The 21260-nt window shown below is 46.5% G+C and overlaps 2 protein-coding genes across 2 annotated transcripts in view; one reads left to right on the plus strand and one right to left on the minus strand.

The window, feature by feature from the left end:
* LOC118376280 (beta-1,4-galactosyltransferase galt-1-like) overlaps window positions 1–21260 on the plus strand; it is a 149361-nt gene that overhangs the window by 23097 nt on the left and 105004 nt on the right. The gene's annotated exons all lie outside the window — the stretch shown is intronic.
* Window positions 1–21260, minus strand: part of LOC118374716 (collagen alpha-2(V) chain-like) — a 45567-nt gene that overhangs the window by 16653 nt on the left and 7654 nt on the right. Inside the window, exons 4-29 of the mRNA XM_052515681.1 lie at window positions 20892–20908; window positions 20616–20648; window positions 20440–20472; window positions 19957–20010; window positions 19657–19749; window positions 19161–19238; window positions 18378–18422; window positions 18208–18261; window positions 16584–16637; window positions 12770–12823; window positions 12259–12312; window positions 12024–12077; window positions 11855–11899; window positions 11646–11699; window positions 11216–11260; window positions 10801–10854; window positions 10417–10515; window positions 10143–10187; window positions 8894–8992; window positions 8601–8654; window positions 8007–8114; window positions 7774–7827; window positions 7580–7678; window positions 7396–7449; window positions 421–519; window positions 111–164 (exon numbers count right to left, since the gene is read on the minus strand). Of these exons, the coding sequence (XP_052371641.1) occupies window positions 111–164; window positions 421–519; window positions 7396–7449; window positions 7580–7678; window positions 7774–7827; window positions 8007–8114; window positions 8601–8654; window positions 8894–8992; window positions 10143–10187; window positions 10417–10515; window positions 10801–10854; window positions 11216–11260; window positions 11646–11699; window positions 11855–11899; window positions 12024–12077; window positions 12259–12312; window positions 12770–12823; window positions 16584–16637; window positions 18208–18261; window positions 18378–18422; window positions 19161–19238; window positions 19657–19749; window positions 19957–20010; window positions 20440–20472; window positions 20616–20648; window positions 20892–20908 (1586 nt within the window). The remainder of the gene's footprint in view (window positions 1–110; window positions 165–420; window positions 520–7395; window positions 7450–7579; window positions 7679–7773; window positions 7828–8006; window positions 8115–8600; window positions 8655–8893; window positions 8993–10142; window positions 10188–10416; window positions 10516–10800; window positions 10855–11215; window positions 11261–11645; window positions 11700–11854; window positions 11900–12023; window positions 12078–12258; window positions 12313–12769; window positions 12824–16583; window positions 16638–18207; window positions 18262–18377; window positions 18423–19160; window positions 19239–19656; window positions 19750–19956; window positions 20011–20439; window positions 20473–20615; window positions 20649–20891; window positions 20909–21260) is intronic.

The following is a 21260-nucleotide window of genomic DNA, read 5'->3' on the forward strand; positions in this document are numbered from 1 at the left end:
CATTCAGGGCTCAAACCACCCAGTTTATATTTGGAAATGAACCAGTTTGAGGGGCAGTTCCACCACCTACAAAATCATATTTAAACCCCTGATGAGTGTAGTGTACTTACCCTCTGTCCTGCAACACCTGGGGTCCCCACTTCTCCTGCCTTACCAGGGTCTCCCTGTGAGGACAAATGAACAATGATCCACAGTCAATAACATGTCAATGTTTCCCTCTTCCTATATCATATAAGTAGCATTCCAGTGTCTCTCCTGACATTGTATGGTCCCTGGAAGACGCATTCAAACAACTACACTATTTCATTCATCATTCTAAATGTGATGGGTTTAATGGAGCTGCTTCTGCTGTATATTGTGGAAAGGAACACACACACACACACACACTCACATGATCTCCATAAAGTGTGGGTTACTCACAGTAAAGCCTTTTGGTCCAACTACACCCATGGTTCCAGCTAGACCTCTGGTACCATCTGACCCTGCTGGACCTGGTCCCCCATCGTCTCCTCCTCCTCCCTGAGAGAGAGAGGGAGGGAGGGAGGAGAGAGACAGACACAGAGGTATGTTCACATTTGGCCTGTCTATAGATAAGAACATGTATTACACACTCTCCTGCGTATTTAATATGTTTCTGAACACTTCTACATTAATGTGGATGCTGCCATGATTACGGATAATCATGAATGAATCATGAATAATGATGAGTGAGAAATCTACAGACACACAAATATCATACCCCCAAATGCTAAACTATTGTAATGATGAGAGGTTAGGATGTTTTGGGGCCTGATCTTTGTGCATCTGAAACTTTCTTACTCATCATTCATTCAGGATTATCCATGATCATGGTAGCATCCACATTAAGTGTTCAGAAACATATTCTATTCTTATTTACAATAAAGGTGACTCCAAAATGACATAATACATTATTTACCATTCATTTCTATTGGGCATAAAATAATCTCAAACACAACCAAAACAAACTGTAAATGCATCCAACAAGACTGTAGCGTCTGGGATCGGTACATCCGAACATCACACCTGCAGGACAGGATGGCATCAACAACTGCCAGAGTTACACCAGGAACGCACAATCCCTCCATCAGTGCTCAGACTGTCCACAATAGGCTGAGAGAGGCTGGACTGAGGGCTTGTAAGGCCTGTTGTAAGGCAGGTCCTCACCAGACATCACCGGCAACATCGTCGCCTATGGGCACAAACCCACCATCCTTGGACCAGACAGGACTGGCAAAAAGTGCTCTTCACTGATGAGTCGCGTTTTGTCTCATCAGGGTGATGATCGGATCGATTTGGAAGTGGAGGGTCCGTTATGGTCTGAGGCGGTGTGTCACAGCATCATCGGACTGAGCTTGTCTCAACGCTGCACGTTACAGGGCAGACATCCTCCTCCCTCCTTCCTGCAGGCTCATCCTGACATGACCCTCCAGAATGACAATGACACCAGTTCGCTCATTCTGTGCGTGATTTCCTGCAAAACAGGAATGTCAGTGTTCTGCCATGGCCAGCGAAGAGCCCGGATCTCAATCCCATTGAGCGGACAGTGAGGGCTAGAAATGTCTGGGAACTTGCAGGTGCCTTGCAGGTGCCTAACATCTCACAGCAAGAACTGTCAAATCTGGTGCAGTCCATGAGGAGGAGATGCACTGCAGTACTTAATGCAGCTGGTGGCCACACCTGTTACCTCTGCACCAATGTGTTGGAGGAAACACTGTGCACCTGGCAACCTTGGTTAGCGTGCACTGCGCCCGGCCCACCACAGGAGTCGCTGGTGCACGATGAGACAAGGATATTCCTACCGGCCAAGCCCTCCCTAACCCAGACCTCCCGGTCGCGGCCGGTTACAACAGAGCCTGGGCGCGAACCCAGGGTCTCTGGTGGCACAGCTGGCGCTGCAGTACAGCACCCTTAACCACTGCGCCACCCGGGAGGCCCTGACTGTTACTTTTGATGTTGACCCCCCTTTTGTTCAGGGACACATTATTCAATTTCTGTTAGTCTGTCACGAGTCCGACCGAGGGTGTTTCCCCTTCCCGGGCGGGTGGCGCTCGGCGGTCGTCATCACCGGCCTATTAGCTGCCACTGATTGTTTTTCCTCTCCCTCCTTGTATGTTTAGTGGTAGCACCTGTTCATGTTTAATTAGTTTGTCTTTATTAGACAGCCGGCCCGCCTGGTTGTTGTGCGGGATTATTTCATTGTAACCTTCGGCTCTGTTGTAGAGGTACGTGTTTAGTGCCTAGTCGTGATTTTTTCCATTGTATTTTTTTCCCCTGTGTTTGGGAACGTTACTTTTGTGAGCACCCTGTGGTGCGTTGGTGCTAGTAAAAGACGCACAGCATTGAACTCTGTCTCCTGCATTTGACTCCACACCCACGACACCCGGAGCATTACAGAATCCCGCACCTATCAGATTGATGGAGTCAGCAGGAGCAGCAGCCAACCCTCTCCCATCGATGGAGGAACGGGTTCTCCACCACACCACCGTCTTCCATCGGATCGGATCCGCGATGGATCAAGTGATGGAGAGAATGGAAAGATGGGAGAGGAGTGGTCTCCTCTCTCCACCTTCGGCACCCACGGTTCCGGACTCCCCATCTCCCGACTCCAGCAGCCTCCGTCTGACGCTACCGAGGGCTTATGATGGAGCGGCGGCGGGTTGCCAGGGGTTTCTGCTTCAGCTGGAGCTATACCTGGCCACCATCAGACCCACTCCCTCAGGAGCAGAGAGGGTGAGTGTCCTCATCTCCTGCCTCACGGGTCGTGCTCTGGAGTGGGCGAACGCAGTCTGGAATGGCCCAGACTCAGCGCGGGAGCACTACACAGAGTTTTCCTGCCGCTTCCGTGCCGTGTTTGATCACCCTCTAGACGGCCGAGCGGTGGGAGAACGACTATTTCATCTCAGGCAGGAGAAGAGGAGCGCCCAGGTTTACGCGCTGGAGTTCCGGACCTTGGCAGCCGGATCTGGGTGGAACGACAGGGCCCTTATGGACCACTACAGGTGTAGTCTCCGAGAGGACGTCCGCCGGGAGTTAGCGTGTCGGGACACCACTCTGTCACTGGATCAGCTGATCGACATGTCCATTCGACTGGATAATCTGCTGGCTGCCCGCGGGCGTTCAGAGAGGGTTCTGTGCGTTCCACCACCCAGCCCCTCCGCTCCCATTCCCATGGAGTTGGGAGGGGCTACGCCGAGGGGTACCGGAGGAGGTGGCCTTCCCTGCACCAACTGTGGTCGGAGAGGGCACACGTCTGATCGGTGCTGGGGGGGTCCGTCTGGGAGTAGAGATGGCAGGCGGAACGCTTCTCGGTCACCCCAGGTGAGTCAGCATCAAACTCACCCAGAACGCCTTGTTGGCCATATGTTTGTCTTAATCTCTTTCCTTCACTTTTTTCCCTCTTCCCAGCATAGGGCGCTAGTCGATTCAGGCACAGCTGGGAACTTTATGGATCGCGGACTCGCCCTTAAGTTAGGGGTTCCGCTGGTGCCGATAGATTCTCCTTTCCCCGTGCACTCCCTAGATAGCCGGCCATTAGGGTCAGGGATGGTCAGGGAGACCACGGTCCCACTGGACATGGTGACGCAGGGGAATCATAGGGAGCGTATCAGTTTTTTAATTATTGATTCGCCTGCGTTTCCAGTGGTGCTGGGGACTCCCTGGCTGTCCCGGCACAATCCTAAAATTTCGTGGAGACAGGGGGTTCTCCAGGGGTGGTCAGAGGAGTGTTCTGGAAGGTGTTTGGGAGTTTCCATCGGTGCCACGTCGGTGGAGAGTCCAGCCCAGGGTTCCACGGTGTGCATTCCCCCCGAGTATGCAGATTTGGCAATCGCTTTCAGTAAAGTGAAAGCGACTAAATTACCACCTTATCGACCGGGAAGGGATTGTACGATAGATCTCCAGGTGGACGCTGCACTTCCCAAGAGTCACGTGTACCCGCTGTCCCAGGAGGAAACGTTGGCAATGGAGACATATGTCACGGAGTCGCTGGGACAGGGGTACATTCGGCCCTCCATTTCACCCGTCTCCTCGAGTTTCTTTTTTGTGAGGAAAAAGGAGGGAGGTTTGCGTCCGTGTATCGATTATAGAGGTCTAAACGCCATCACAGTGGGGTATAGTTACCCTCTACCTCTCATCGCTACGGCGGTGGAATCGTTCCACGGAGCGCAGTTCTTCACAAAACTGGATCTCAGGAGCGCGTATAGTCTGGTGCGTATTCGGAAGGGAGACGAGTGGAAAACCGCATTTAGTACTACATCCGGCCACTATGAGTACCTCGTCATGCCGTATGGGTTAAAGAATGCTCCAGCCGTTTTCCAATCCTTTGTAGACGAGATTCTCAGGGACCTGTGCGGGCAGGGAGTGGTTGTTTATATCGATGACATTCTGATCTACTCGGCCACTCACACCGCGCATGTGTCTCTGGTGCGCAAAGTGCTTGGTAGACTGCTGGAGCATGACCTATACGTCAAGGCTGAGAAATGCGTGTTCTCTAAACGAGCCGTCTCTTTTCTGGGATATCGCATTTCCACCTCGGGGGTGGTGATGGAGGGTGACCGCATTAGGGCCGTGCGTAATTGGCCGACTCCAACCACGGTAAAGGAGGTGCAGCTGTTTTAGGGTTTTGCCAACTACTACCGGAGGTTTATCCGGGGTTTTGGCCAGATAGCGGCTCCCATTACCTCACTGCTGAAGGGGGGCCCGGTGCGGTTGCAGTGGTCAGCACAGGCGGACAGAGCATTCAACAAGTTGAAGGCGCTGTTCACTGATGCGCCTGTGTTGGCGCATCCGGACCCCTCTCTAGCATTCATAGTGGAAGTGGACGCGTCCGAGGCTGGGGTGGGTGCCGTGCTATCACAGCACTCGGGTACGCCACCAAAACTCCGCCCCTGCGCTTTCTTCTCAAGGAAGCTCAGCCCAGCGGAGCGTAACTATGATGTGGGGGACCGGGAGTTTCTAGCGGTGGTTAGAGCTCTGAAGGTGTGGAGACACTGGCTTGAGGGGGCTAAGCACCCTTTTCTCATCTGGACCGACCACCAGAATCTGGAGTATATTCGGGCAGCTAGGAGACTTAACCCACGTCAGGCAAGGTGGGCCATATTCTTCACCCGGTTCCGGTTTACTTTGTCTTATAGACCGGGCTCCCAGAACGTGAAGGCTGACGCACTGTCCCGCCTTTACGACACCGAGGATGGGTCCACCGAACCTACTCCCATCCTTCCCGCCTCAAAGCTGGTAGCCCCAGTGGTATGGGAGGTGGACTCGGACATCGAGCGGGCGTTACGGGCTGAACCCGCGCCTCCTCAGTGTCCAGCGGGGCGAAGGTACATGCCGCTTGGTGTTCGGGACAAACTGATTCGGTGGGCTCACGTCCTACCCTCCTCGGGTCACCCTGGGGTGACGAGGACAGTGGGGAGCCTTCAGGGGAGGTATTGGTGGCCTACGTTGGTTAAGGACGTTAAGGGTTATGTCTCCTATTGCTCAGTGTGCGCTCAGAGTAAGGCTCCTAGGCACCTTCCTAGAGGGAAGCTACAACCCCTCCCCGTTCCACAGCGGCCATGGTCACATCTGTCCATAGATTTCCTGACCGATCTTCCGCCGTCTCAGGGGAACACCGCGGTTCTAGTGATTGTGGATCGGTTTTCTAAGTCCTGCCGTCTCCTCCCGTTGCCCGGTATCCCTACAGCCCTGCAGACTGCGGAGGCATTATTTACCCATGTCTTTCGGCACTACGGGGTGCCGGAGGACATCGTTTCTGATCGGGGCCCCCAATTCACGTCTCGGGTATGGAGAGCGTTCATGGAACGCTTGGGGGTCTCTGTCAGCCTGACCTCCGGTTATCACCCCGAGAGTAATGGGCAGGTGGAGAGAATGAACCAGGAGGTGGGTAGGTTTCTGCGGTCGTATTGCCAGGATCGGCCAGGGAGTGGGCATGATACATTCCCTGGGCTGAAATGGCTCAGAACTCACTACGCCACTCCTCTACTAACGTGTCCCCTTTTCAGTGTGTGTTGGGATACCAGCCGGTCCTGGCACCATGGCATCCGAGCCAGACCGAGGCTCCTGCGGTGGAGGAATGGGTACAGCGCTCCAAGGAGACCTGGAGGGCCGTCCAGGAATCTCTACGACAAGAGAGTGGACGGCAGAAGAGGAGTGCTGACCGCCACCGCAGTGAGGCCCCGTGTTTGTACCGGGGGACAGGGTCTGGCTCTCGACCCGAAACCTACCTCTCCGCTTGCCCTGCCGGAAGCTGGGTCCGCAGTGTGTAGGGCCCTTTAAAGTCCTGAGGAGAATAAACGAGGTGTGTTATCGATTACAACTCCCTTCCTATTATCGTATTAACCCCTCGTTTCATGTGTCTCTCCTCAGGCCGGTGGTAGCTGGTCCCCTGCAGGACAGTGAGGTACCGGAGGTCCCTCCCCCCCCTCTGGACATCGAGGGGACCCCGGCGTACACGATCCGGGCCATTCTGGACTCAAGACGCCGGGTGAGGGGCCTGCAGTACCTCGTGGACTGGGAGGGGTACGGTCCGGAGGAGAGGTGCTGGGTACCGGTGGGGGACATCTTGGATTCATCCATGTTGAGGGATTTCCATCGCCTCCATCCGGATCGCCCTGCACCTCGTCCTCCGGGGCGACCTCGAGGCCGGTGTCGGCGCGCTGCGGGAGCCGCGCGTCAGGGGGGGGGGTACTGTCACGAGTCCGACCGAGGGTGTTTCCCCTTCCCGGGCGGGTGGCGCTCGGCGGTCGTCATCACCGGCCTATTAGCTGCCACTGATTGTTTTTCCTCTCCCTCCTTGTATGTTTAGTGGTAGCACCTGTTCATGTTTAATTAGTTTGTCTTTATTAGACAGCCGGCCCGCCTGGTTGTTGTGCGGGATTATTTCATTGTAACCTTCGGCTCTGTTGTAGAGGTACGTGTTTAGTGCCTAGTCGTGATTTTTTCCATTGTATTTTTTCCCCTGTGTTTGGGAATGTTACTTTTGTGAGCACCCTGTGGTGCGTTGGTGCTAGTAAAAGACGCACAGCATTGAACTCTGTCTCCTGCATTTGACTCCACACCCACGACACCCGGAGCATTACATAGTCACATGTCTGTGGAACTTGTCCAGTTTATGTCTCAGTTGTTGAATCTTGTTATGTTCATACAAATATTTACTCATGTTAAGTTTGCTGAAAAGAAATGCAATTTACAGTGAGGGGAAGTTTTTTTGTTGTTGCTGAGTTTACACATATATATATATACATACATACATACATACATACATACATACATACATACATACATACATACATACATACATACATACATACATACATATATATAAATGAGTAGGGGAGTATATATATATATATTTCCTGACTCATATCCACACACCATTGGTCCTTGGTGTCCCTCAGGACCCTGGGAGCCGAGAAGACCCGACAGACCCTGAGGAAAGAAAAGGGAGGATTTTAATCATATGTTTAATCTCGGATCAACATAAGCATGATGATCACCAAAAAGGAATATTCTTCTGTGATAGAGAATGCTGACGAGAGGTAGAGGTGTGTTATCTCACCCGTGCCCCTGGAAGACCTGGCTCTCCAGTGCGTCCTGGGTCACCATCGGCACCTTTGGCACCAGATGACCCACCCAGTCCTCGCTCACCTTGGGCACCCTGATCACAGTGTGGCGTTTGAATGGCATAATATTATTATTCAATGACTTATACCTGCTGACCTACACTATAGATTCAAAGAGAAATCAACCTACCTTTTGACCAGGTAACCCATCCTGACCAGGAAAACCTCTACTGCCAGGAGCACCCTGGAAATTACACATTGGTTTTAACAGAATTTGCTAAAAGGTTTTGATTTTAATAAAATAATTTAGCTGTTTGCTGTTATTGAATGTACTGAGGAAAGACAGAGAGAAATAGAGAAAGAGAGAAAGACAAGAGACAGAGACAGACAAAGTTCTTGTAGTCAATGAAAGAACTGATTTACTCTCTCTCCATTGGGTCCAGCGGCTCCTGAAGTCCCAGCGTCACCCCGTCCTCCCCTCCTCCCCTCCTCTCCCATGGGACCCATCGCTCCATGATCACCAGGTGCACCCTACAATGACGTCATAATCAAACAACATGGCTGCCACATCATACATTAGTGTTTGTTATATTTTACTGTATGGCCTTTTAAGAGCACCATGAAATGAATTGAATATATTGTTGTTGCACTCAACTTTGGGTGTGGATAAACTTACTTGTCCCTAGGAGCATCAAACTGCTCAACATGCACTAAGCACTTTAAAGCTGGCCTAGACTGAAGGAAGAGCCCAGTGGAAAATGTTGCTACCCTTGATGTTGTCTTCAACTCATTGCTCGATAATGCAAGAGACATTTCTGTCAAAGCCAAATAAATGAACTGGACATGCTGAACTTTGGAGGAAGGCTCAGATAGACATGCACCCCATTCAGAAAGAAACCAGCGCCAGCATAACCTGCCTTTCAACATAACCTACCAATAAACGCATGTGGTTGCTACTGTACATTATTAAACCATGGAATTAGAGAGACATTTATTATGACGGGTTGTATATCTTACAGATTCTCCTTTGAATCCAGCCTCTCCTTTGAATCCGGGAATGCCTAATTCACCCTTGTGAGAAGAGAAGAATATGATGAATAGATGTTTCTACCGAAAATGTACGATCTCAAGTTTTTAGAAGAAGCTTTTCCTGACGGCGTTATGAACATGCAGCCATATGAGAACATTTTAACTGGAGCATGGAAACCAGCTGTAGTTCCTATGACCTTTGGAACAGCTAGGGGACCTGACAACCATTCTTGATCCAAACAATGAAATGAGTGGTCAAAATTAAACAACAAATCTCTTACCAGTTGGCCCTTAGGCCCGGTTAGTCCAGTGGTTCCCTGTGGTCCGGGGGGCCCCGCGGGGCCAAGCAGTCCAGTCAGACCCTGGACACCTGGAGCACCCTGGGGTAGAAATCACATCATTATACCTAAACATGTGTTCTGTCTCTGTGACTCTTTACCAGGGCCCATTCTAACAGGACAGACTGTAGTCTACTGTCTCTGACTCTGTACCAGGGTCCATTCTAACAGGACAGGCTGTAGTCTACTGTCTCTGACTCTGTACCAGGGCCCATTCTAACAGGACAGACTGTAGTCTACTGTCTCTGACTCTGTACCAGGGCCCATTCTAACAGGACAGACTGTAGTCTACTGTCTCTGACTCTGTACCAGGGCCCATTCTAACAGGACAGACTGTAGTCTACTGTCTCTGACTCTGTACCAGGGCCCATTCTAACAGGACAGACTGTAGTCTACTGTCTCTGACTCTGTACCAGGGCCCATTCTAACAGGACAGACTGTAGTCTACTGTCTCTGACTCTGTACCAGGGCCCATTCTAACAGGACAGACTGTAGTCTACTGTCTTTGTGACTCTATACCAGGGCCCATTCTAACAGGACAGACTGTAATCTACTGTCTCTGACTCTGCACCAGAGCTCATTCTAACAGGACAGACTGTAATCTACTGTCTCTGTGACTCTTTACCAGGGCCCATTCTAACAGGACAGGCTGTAGCCTACTGTCCAGACCAGTGGAGGCCCTTCAGAGGAGGAAGGGGAGGAGCATCCTCCTCAGTAAATTTGTATACAAAAATATATATTTTTAAACGTATAAAAAGTTACACTTTTTAGATAAAACTAAACTAAATATAATCACGTCACCAAATAATTGATTAAAACACACTATTTTGCAATGAAGGTCTACAGTAGCCTCAACAGCACTCTGTATGGTAGCACCATGGTGTAGCCGGAGGACAGCTAGGTTCCGTCCTCTTCTCTTCTACTGTCTCTGTGACTCTGTGCCAGGGCCCATTCTAACAAGACAAGCTGTAGTCTACTGTCCAAACAGCATGTGGGGGCCAACACCCTATTACATACTTTCAAGGATTTTACATAATACATAATAATGAGTAATACATAATCAGATATTAATATTTGGAATATTGGAAGGTGAGAAATACATTAGATTGAAGGGAGGAGAAGGGAGTAGCTGAACAAGGAGATGAACAAGAAGATGAACAAGGAGAGATGAAATTGAGGAAGTTATACATACGGATGGTCCTTTGGTTCCAGCAGCACCCTCTGTTCCTGTTGGACCCTGCAGAAATCAACATGTTTTTTTAAGTCATTCATTTAAACTTAATTTAACTCGACAAGTCAGTTAAGCATAAAATACTTTAACATTTACAGTAATTTGTCATGTCATTGGAATTTACAATGGAATTTTCTTTCAATGGACGTTCCAATCAGAAACCAGATGGTGTGTTGTTTGATAGTACAGATGTCGTAGGTGTAGAGATTATTAGCATCATGAATTAGCCAAACACCTGAATTCCTGTAGCTCCAGCCAATCCCACGCGTCCGGCCTCCCCTCTTGGTCCTTGCTGGCCCCCTGTCCCTCGTGCTCCTGGTGGCCCTGGTTGCCCCTGGAGACAACAGTGTCACAGTCAGAGTGTGTTTACATGCACTCTAATCAACCGTTGTTGAACAGATTCATAGCTCATAATGAATAAAACACCCTCATAAAAACACCCTCATATAAACATCTTTATCGGAATAGAGTAATCCGAATGGGCCTGTTTAAAATGAAATGTAATTCTGAGGGGGAAGGACTGGGTATTACATTTGAGTAACCAATATTTAGTACATGGCTGGTGTGAAGAAGAGGACTGTGCTCCATCAAAGTCTATTAAAGAATGAACAGTACTCACCTTTATACCTGGACTACCTGGGAATCCTAGAGCTCCAGTGATCCCCATAGGACCCTAGAATCACATCACATCCAGGATGGTTGGTTGGTACAGTAGGCTGCGTGTCATTCACACCTGGGGCTGTATCCAAAATGGCCCCTTATTCCCTTCACTATATAGAAACTATATAGGAAATAGGGAGCCATTTTGGACACATCTGGTGTTGGTTAGTACTGGAAACATCCCTTGTTCCCAGTTGACATCACTGCTGATTTGTAAATGTATAACACTTTTATACTGTCTTTCCGGAAAATAGTGTATTTGGAGTAGATACGGTGTTGCTTTTCATTTGTTATATTGAATTTGTAATACTGATTTGTGTATGATAATCATTTGATATGAAGGGTGATGTTTTGTTGGATGTTAGAGGTCCTACCTGTGGTCCTGCTTTCCCAATATGTCCAGATTCACCACGTTTCCCCTGTATGGAGAGAGATGCACAACTGAAAGAAGATTTGACAAATTCACCTCTATCATCTCATCATCAATGCACATCACCATAGGAGGACAGTGGCAGCATAGGCTGTCATTGTAAGCCAGGATGTCATTGTAAATAAGAATTTGTTCTTAATTGACTTGCCTGGATAAATCAAATATAAAAACAAAGGCTACAACATGTGTCACTGATAAGCCAAATCAAAACATTTTGAACCTACATATAAACCAATGATGCCTCATGCCACATGTTGAATAAGAACTGACCTCAGATCAATTTCATTCAGGTGGACAATCAATGGATTGAAGAGATGGAGCTGTGTAATGTAGAGTTATAGGTCAGAGGTCAGAGGTAGTCATATCTCTCTTACCACAGGTCCAGTTGGCCCACTCCTTCCTCTCTCCCCTTGCATTCCTGCTGGACCCTAAAATATACAGTATCATGTTTGACATAATATTATACTCTTCACTAACAGACTGGACACATATCAGCGTATTTACAGCTATTGGTGTGTGTGAGTAACAGGTATTACAATCATATAATAATTTATTAGCAATTAACTCATTGATTATGACCTACCGCAGGACCAGGGGGCCCCATTCCACCTGGAGTACCTGATGGGCCCTGTAAAATAACACAGAGAGAGAGTCATGATGTGTGCAGCAATTTCAAACAGAAACAGATCATTTTTAGATAGTAACCTTGCGAAGCAGCACAAATATAAAGATATGCATGATGGTGAGTTTACCTTTGACCCAGCAGCACCAGATTGACCTCTCGGTCCTAGAAGACCTGCATGACCCTGTTGATGAGACATTAGCTCATTAGTTCTGATCAGGTCTGTTCTAGGCTCTAACGAATCTCACAGAAGTTCATAACAGCACAGTGCCAAGTTACCTATTTAAAAAAATGTACATGCAGCCATGTTTCAAACTACAGTACATAGATATGAGCATTGTGATCATCCATGTGCTGCTGCTAACCTTAAGGCCTTTCAGTCCAGGGTGACCTGGCAGTCCTGGGAAACCTCTGGCACCCTGGAAATCACCACATTTAATCACTCTTTTACTTTCACATTTATAAGTACATACAGTGGCCCCATTAAAACAACAGTCTATTATAATTATTATAATTGTGGACTATTGTTCATTGGTTTTACACACAAAATGAAGACTATTCAAGTTTAGGTTGAAGGCAATGGTCCCTGCTTTCTTAACTAAGTACAGTTGGATGGGAGTGGATGGGAAAATAAAGCACATCCATCTACAGTCTTACAACTCACTTTAATCATATGGAATTGTTGTAAGTGGTATAATCAAACTCTTGAAATGTCTATCATAAAAGAAGTGTGTAATTAATTGTGGTTTTGCATATGCCTTTGCATTCAACACTAATTTGATTTGCAGTGACTGAGAAAGATATTTCATGCAGATAATTAGTTGTTTGAAGGCTGACAGATAGTTGGTGTCAGTTGAAAGACAGTTTGTTACTTACGGCAGATCCAGCGGCTCCTTTATCTCCATCTATTCCGGTTGGGCCAGATTCTCCCTGTGAAGGGAAAACATCACGTTCACATAGCATTCTCAGCTGCTAGAAGACATTACAGTACAGGTTGGTAACAAAGAGTTGTAATTTTCACTCTCTCAGATATAGACAAACAGCATTTCCCTTACAAAAAAAAATGTGGTTTTGAAACTGCAGTAAAAGTGAAGTAACTGCAGTCAACTGTGGTATTTTGGATGCAGTGATTGCAGAATAACTGCAGTTATACAGCACTGTAACTGCAGTTACACTACAAAATTACTGCAGTAAATATATTTATTTATTTTGAATGCAGTATTTGCAGCCCACTACCATTATACTGCATTCTAACTACAGTTATATACAGTATATATATATATTTTACATTTATTTTATTTTATTTAATCTTTATTTAACCAGGTAAGCTAGTTGAGAATAAGTTCCCATTTACAACTTCGACCTGGCCAAGATAAAGCAAAGCAGTGCGACACAAACAACAACACAGAGTTACACATGGAATAAACAAGCGTACAGTCAATAACACAATAGAAAAAAAGAAAGTCTATATACAGTGTGTGCAAATGTTGTGAGGAGGTATGGCAATTAATAGGTCATAGCAGCGAAGTAATTACAATTTAGCAGATTAACACTGGAGTGATAGATGAGCAGATGATGATGTGCAAGTAGTGATAATGGTGTGCAAAAGAGCAGAAAAGTAAATAAAAACAATATGAGGATGAGGTAGGTAGATTGGGTGGGCTATTTACAGATGGACTATGTACAGCTGCAGTAATCGGTTAGCTGCTCAGATAGCTGATGTTTAAAGTTAGTGAGGGAAATTTACGTCTCCAGCTTCAACGATTTTTGCTATTCGTTCCAGTCACTGGCAGCAGAGAACTGGAAGGAAAGGCGGCCAAAGGAGGTGATGGCTTTGAGGATGATCAGTGAGATATACCTGCTGGAATGTGTGCTACGGGTGGGTGTTGTTATCGTGACCAGTGAACTGAGATAAGGCGGAGCTTTACCTAGCATAGACTTATAGATGACCTGGAGCCAGTGGTCTTGCCACGAATATGTAGACAGGGCCAGCCGACTAGAGCATACAGGTCGCAGTGGTGGGTGGTATAAGGCGCTTTGGTAACAAAACAGATGGCACTGTGATAGACTACATCCAGTTTGCCGAGTAGAGTATTGGAAGCTATTTTGTAGATGACGTCGCCGAAGTCGAGGATCGGTAGGATAGTCCGTTTTACTAGGGTAAGTTTGGTGCAGTCCGCCACAGGATGTTTTTGTGCTGGTCAAGGGCAGTCAGGTCTGGAGTGAACCAAGGGCTATATCTGTTCTTAGTTCTACATTTTTTAAAAGGGGCGTGCTTATTTAAGATGGTGTGTTACGCCTTGGTCTTAGTATTTTGTGTTTTCTTTAATTATTTGTTCAGGCCAGGGTGTGACATGGGGTTATTGTATTGTCTTATTGGTGTTTTTGTAGGCATTGGGATTGTGGTTGAGTAGGGGTGTGTCTAGTATAGGCTTGGCTGCCTGAGGCGGTTCTCAATCAGAGTCAGGTGATTCTTGTTGTCTCTGATGGGGAACCATATTTAGGTAGCCTGGGTTTCACTGTGTATTTCGTGGGTGATTGTTCCTGTCTCTGTGTAGTTTCACCAGATAGGCTGTAATTAGATTTTCACGTTCCGTTTGTTGTTTTTGTATTTGTATAGTTATTTCATGTGTCACTTGTTTCATTAAAGTCATGAGTAACCACCACGCTGCATTTCGGTCCGACTCTCTTTCTACAAACAAAGAACGCCGTTACATGGTGAGGTAATAACCTTTAAAGAATGACCAGACATCCTCGAATGACGGGATGAGGTCAATATCCTTCCAGTATACCTGGGTCAGGTCGATTAGAACGGCCTGATCGCAGAAGTTTTAGGCAGCATTTAACAGTGATGAGGGGTGGTTGTTTGACCGCGGACCCATAGCGGATGCAGGCAATGAGGCAGTGATCGCTGAGACCCTGACTGAAAACAGCAGAGTTGTGTTTGGAGGGCAAGTTGGTCAGGATATTATCTATAAGGGTGCCCATGTTTACGGATTTAGTGTTGTACCTGGTGGGTTCCTTGGGGATTTGTGTGAGATTGTGTAGGGGGTGCGTACTGGCGGCAGAGAAGTCAGGCGCAGGAGAGCAAAAACTGATTTACAACGGCACAGTTTAATAAACAAAACCACCGTAAACAGAACAATAAATCAATGGGTAAAACAAAACCCGTTACACACCAGCATAACGTGCACAAAGCACTACAATAAACAATTCCGGACAAGGACATGGGGGGAACAGAGGGTTAAATACACAACATGTAATGATGGAGTTGAAACCAGGTGTGTGAGAAGACAAGACACAACAAATGGAAAATGAAAGGTGGATCAGCGATGGCTAGAAGACCGGTGACGTCGACCGCCGAACGCCGCACGAACAAGGAGAGGGACCGACTTCGGTGGAAGTCGTGACAGATTGAGGGCATCTAGCTTAGATTGTAGGACAGTGTACAGTGTATATTACAGTGTACTGCAGTTATACTGTACTCTGACTGCAATCTTTTTTGTATGGGTTCAACAGATGAACAGCACTTCAGAAAGGTAAACAAACAGCACTCCAACATAATGTGAAACTGATTCTGGATAGGTGTGTAAGCCTAAATGTTCAATGCAGTGAAGTTTGATGTAGAACAAAGGTTAAAAATAAAATCTAAGTCTCCATGTTGGGTTCGCTTAAGTGACATGCCCGAGAAACTGGTGTTTGGAGGACATGTTGCCATGGTTCGCCTCGGGCCTTCGAACCAAGCCAATATATCATCCAAACTGTCACGCCCTGTTCTTAGTATTTTGTGTTTTCTTTAATATTTTGGTCAGGCCAGGGTGTGACATGGGTTAATTATGTGGTGTGTTTAGTCTTGTTTTTTTTGTAGGTATTGGGATTGTGGTATAGTGGGGTTATCTAGAAAAGTCTATGGTTGCCTGAAGTGGTTCTCAATCAGAGGCAGGTGTTTATCGTTGTCTCTGATTGGGAACCATATTTAGGGAGCCATATTCTTTGAGTGTTTCGTGGGTGATTGGTCATGTCTATGTGGTTGTTTGCACCAGATAGGCGGTTTAGGTTTTCAAGTTTCTTGGTTTGTTTGTTTGTTGTTCGTGTGTAGTTTCTTTATTAAAGAACCATGAATCAAAGTAACCACGCTGCATTTTGGTCCGCCTCTCCTTCACCGCAAGAAAACCGTAACAGAAACACCAGCTTCAAAGGCATTACCACCCATTGTATAATCCTGAAAAAAGGTGTGTTAGGCAGTTTCGTGTTCTCTAATAGCCAAGAGGTTTAACTTGCCGTTCTACCATCTCCGATAAAAGTTATTAAACGAGTTAATGACACAACATGGCATGTTAGGGCAGAGTTAGACACAACCGGCACCTATCAATCAAATGTATTTATAAAGCTCTTTCCATCAGCAGATGTCACAGTGCTGTACAGAAACCCAGCCTTTAACCCCAAACAGCAAGCAATGCAGATGTAGAAGCACGGTGGCTAGGAAGAACTCTGCACTAATCTTACTACATACTATGAAGGAACATATGCAGAAAGCAACCAATATCAACATACTAGGCTCATTCATACTCAGACAACGTCATAATGCGGGTTGTTCCTCACCACTGGCCCTATGGGTCCTGGTCAAAAGTATTGCACTATATAGGGAATAGGGACACGGCCGATGTCTGTTGGAGTGTAGAGTACTTACATCTAGTCCTGGTTTTCCTGGTGGGCCCTCAGGTCCTCTGTAACCAAAGCCACCCTGTATAAAAACAACATGTCCAATCACACACAGTCAATACAACATATAGCTCTGGTGTAACACCTCAAGACAGACTGTGATTGGTAGATCACCGCAAGACAGTGTGTGATTGGTAGATATTGGTGTAATACATCAAGACAGTGTGTGATTGGTAGATATTGGTGGAATACATCAAGACAGTGTCTGATTAGTAGATCACCGCAAGACAGTGTGTGATTGGTAGATCCTGGTGTAACACCTCAAGACAGTGTGTGATTGGTGGATATTGGTGTAATACATCAAGACAGTGTGTGATTGGTAGATCTTGGTGTAACACCTCAAGACAGTGTGTGATTGGTAGATCACCGCAAGACAGTGTGTGATTGGTAGATATTGGTGTAATACATCAAGACAGTGTGTGATTGGTACATCACCGCAAGACAGTGTGTGATTGGTAGATCTTGGTGTAACACCTCAAGACAGTGTGTGATTGGTAGATCACCGCAAGACAGTGTGTGATTGGTAGATATTGGTGTAATACATCAAGACAGTGTGTGATTGGTAGATCACCGCAAGACAGTGTCTGATTGGTAGATCTTGGTGTAACACCTCAAGACAGTGGGTGATTGGTAGATCTTGGTGTAACACCTCAAGACAGTGTGTGATTGGTAGATCTTGGTGTGTGATTGGTAGATCTTGGTGTAACACCTCAAGACAGTGTGTGATTGGTAGATCTTGGTGTAACACCTCAAGACAGTGTGTGATTGGTAGATCTTGGTGTAACACCTCAAGACAGTGTGTGATTGGTAGATCTTGGTGTAACACCTCAAGACAGTGTGTGATTGGTAGATCTTGGTGTAACACCTCAAGACAGTGTGTGATTGGTAGATCTTGGTGTAACACCTCAAGACAGTGTGTGATTGGTAGATCTTGGTGTAACACCTCAAGACAGTGTGTGATTGGTAGATCTTGGTGTAACACCTCAAGACAGTGTGTGATTGGTAGATCTTGGTGTAACACCTCAAGACAGTGTGTGATTGGTAGATCTTGGTGTAACACCTCAAGACAGTGTGTGATTGGTAGCGGAGGTAGTTCAGCGATTGAAGCTGGTGTGATGATGATAACTTTGCCTGAGAACTGAAGACTTGTGTTAGCTCCCTGAGATAATGCCTAAACCAGGAAGATTAGTCAGTTGACTCAGCCGCGGTATGATTTTTTATTGAGCGGATGGTCAGGAACATAATTACAAATCATTTGTAGACTACAAATTGACATCAAGAAGCCCAAACAGATCAAATATTTTGCAAAAAAAGAATCATTTCTAACCTGGCTTACATTTGAATGGAATCACAAACTGTTTAACTCTATATTATGCGCGTGAATACTTTGGAACCGATTTCTGATTTCCGTGGGCCGCCAGTTGGGGAACAATGGCTTCGGCCCTTTTTTTGCTGAGTTAGCTCCCTGTGCTAATGCCTAGGCTTTAGCTCAATGGGCTAACAGTCTTCAAGCATGTAGGTGACCAGGATTCAAACCCAGTCAAAAAAGCATCAGAGAGATGACTGATGCAGAGATTATGCATGGTTCTTACCATGGATCCGGGGTCTCCAACGTCTCCTGGGGCCCCCTGCCCCCCTGTAGAGCCCTACGAGACAGGGAGGAAAAGGAAATGATCACATATCTGTCTGTTTACTTACAGAAATGATCTCCATTAAGAATTGATGTTTGAAAGGTAGATATAGTCAGCCATCTTTGACTTACTGGTTGACCGGACTGTCCAGGAGGCCCTCTTGGTCCTGCCTCACCCTAAAATATACATGGAGACAACATACAGGGGTGTTAACCCTGGTGTCCTGGCTAAATTCCCAATCTGGCCATCAAACCATCACGGTCACCTAATAATCCCCAATTTAAAGACAATGTATTAGACAGGATGCAGCTGAGGGGAGGACGGCTCATAATAATGTCTGGAACGGAGCAAATGGAATGGCATCAAACACACGGAATCACATGGAAACCATGGAAACCGTGAAACTAATTCCGCTCCAGCCATCAACACGAGCCTGTCCTCACAAATTAAGGTAACACCAGCCTCCCGTGGTTAATACTCTACAGTATGTCTTTCCTTGTTTACAATCTACTGCCCATGGACACACACACCTAGCAAGGACTACCATGCAATGAGGTTTGTTTGGGACTTTTTGATTTAATAGAGGATTCCCATCCTCCCAGCAGATTTAATAGTTACTCACCCTGTTGCCAGATATCATTCCCATCATCCCAGGTGATTTAATAGTAACTCACCCTGTTGCCAGATATCATCCCCATCATCCCAGGTGATTTAATAGTAACTCACCCTGTTGCCGGATATCATCCCCATCATCCCAGGTGATTTAATAGTATCATCCCCATCATCCCAGGTGATTTAATAGTAACTCACCCTGTTGCCAGATATCATCCCCATCATCCCAGGTGATTTAATAGTAACTCACCCTGTTGCCAGATATCATCCCCATCATCCCAGGTGATTTAATAGTAACTCACCCTGTTGCCAGATATCATTCCCATCATCCCAGCTGATTTCTCACCGAAGCCTGCTGCCATTTGAGAGACCAGCTGACCCTGGGGGGGAGAGGAGGACGGTCATTCATTCATTATCACAACGGTGTGGAAGTTCTTCACTGGTGACCACAGACTCCGTATGAAGAGAATAGGTGCAGTGTCGCCCCCCCCCCTCAACTGGACAGGTACAATGAGAAGAGGGATAGAAAAGGTTTGGAAGCTCTGAGCTATCCCTACAAGCCCCCAAGTCTCTTCATGTTACTTACATGACGTTTTGGGGTGAAAATGATTTCAGGTACAGCAAGCACATTCGTCCTAAAAGCTAAACAAAATACAAAATGGCTGTATTTTTTCCAGAACCAACCCTCTCAGTCAGTTTACTAACAAGTGTAGGGAGGGAAATCACTTCTGACCAGAAATGAAGGTTACAGACTGCACCAGTGAAGTGTCGGGCTGGGAGACAGACGGACAAACTCACCCCAGGGTGTGAGGGCTGGCCGGGGGATCCTGGCTCACCAGGGTTCCCTGGGACTCCTGGTTCCCCGTCGATGCCAGCTGGGCCCTGTAAACCCTGGATTTTAGGAAACATATGCAAACACATGAGTGACAGTATTGAACGTCACTACTATGGAGATGATTCGACATGTCTACCAGATTCAACATATGAAGGTACTGAAGAGCTTCTCTAGATGTAGATAGTTTGTTAGTCCTCGGTCACATTGAATCGCAGTATTGTAACACGCTTCTCTAGATGTAAATGTCATGGTGTTAGACATACTTTTCTGCCCTTGAAACCAGTGTATCCTCTGCTCCCCTGAGCTCCGGGAGGACCCTGAAACATTGACACAGATAACAAGAAAACATGATCACTTCACGTGATATTTTACACTAGCAGAGTAGTGTCTTCCCACTGTAGCTGTGGACAGAGACCGCAGTAGTAGCATCAGCTAACCCTCCTTAGTTACTGGCACTCTATAGTACCATCTAGTGTGGTAAAGGGAATCTGACTGAAAATGAGGAGGGGAGTGGCCAGCCAAACTTCTATGCAGTATACCAGAGGAGGCTGGTGGGAGGAGCTATAAGAGGACAGGCTCATTGTAATGGCTGGAATAGAATCAATGGAATGGAGTCAAACACATTGTATCCATGTGTTTGATGTCATTGGTACAGTTCCATTGATTCAATTCCAGCCATAACAATGACCCATATGAGAAACTTATAACATAATCATGTCAAATAATAATGTCTACAGAGTGCTCACCATTGGTCCGGGTTGACCTACTGGCCCCACGACCTGGAAACAAAAAACAAGCAAAAACACTTCTAAAAGTGACAGTATGATGTTTTTTATAACAGTTGTCATAATAGGTGTCAACAGTCACATGGATTGTTAATTAACAGATGCGCTGTCTCTGAGAGGTATGAACACAGACTTACGTAAGGGATATCACCAGGTTCGCCTTTCTGACCCTGGAAATCAAATGCATCACATAACAATGTGACAATCAGCTCAGCTATTCAGGTAGCCTGGTTCCAGATCTGTTTGTGCTCTTACCAACCCCTTTGCTCATTGTCAAGCCAAATACGTGTATGACAATGAGTGACAAGGAGTTGGCGTGACAACACAAACAGACGGGCACTAATAGGCTAATATTCAGGGGTGTGTCCATGTAAAAATTGGAAAACGGAAGATTGAGAATATCTTGTACTCACCTTGAACGCCATCATTTCTTTGAGGAAGGGAAAGGAAGAAATCACATTTTAACGTAGATCTTTCATCCTTAATTTGACATGTGATCTTCAATGACTTGATACTGTGTTATATGTTGAAACACTATGACATCTAGTATGTTTTCCCCTCTTATCATCAGTCAGTGAGACACCTCCAGGGAATCCAAACTTAATCGCTACGTTTCACACTTGGGTTTCCATGCAACACCTTGCAGTCACAGTTCGTCTGAGGTCATGATGTAGACATGTGAGCCCTGCCCTTTAGACATATAATTCAGATATATGTGTAAGCATGTATGTATGTATGTATGTATGTATGTATGTATGTATGTATGTATGTATGTATGTATG

Source organism: Oncorhynchus keta, unplaced genomic scaffold (assembly GCF_023373465.1).
Source record: "Oncorhynchus keta strain PuntledgeMale-10-30-2019 unplaced genomic scaffold, Oket_V2 Un_scaffold_29839_pilon_pilon, whole genome shotgun sequence".
Lineage (NCBI taxonomy): Eukaryota > Metazoa > Chordata > Actinopteri > Salmoniformes > Salmonidae > Oncorhynchus > Oncorhynchus keta.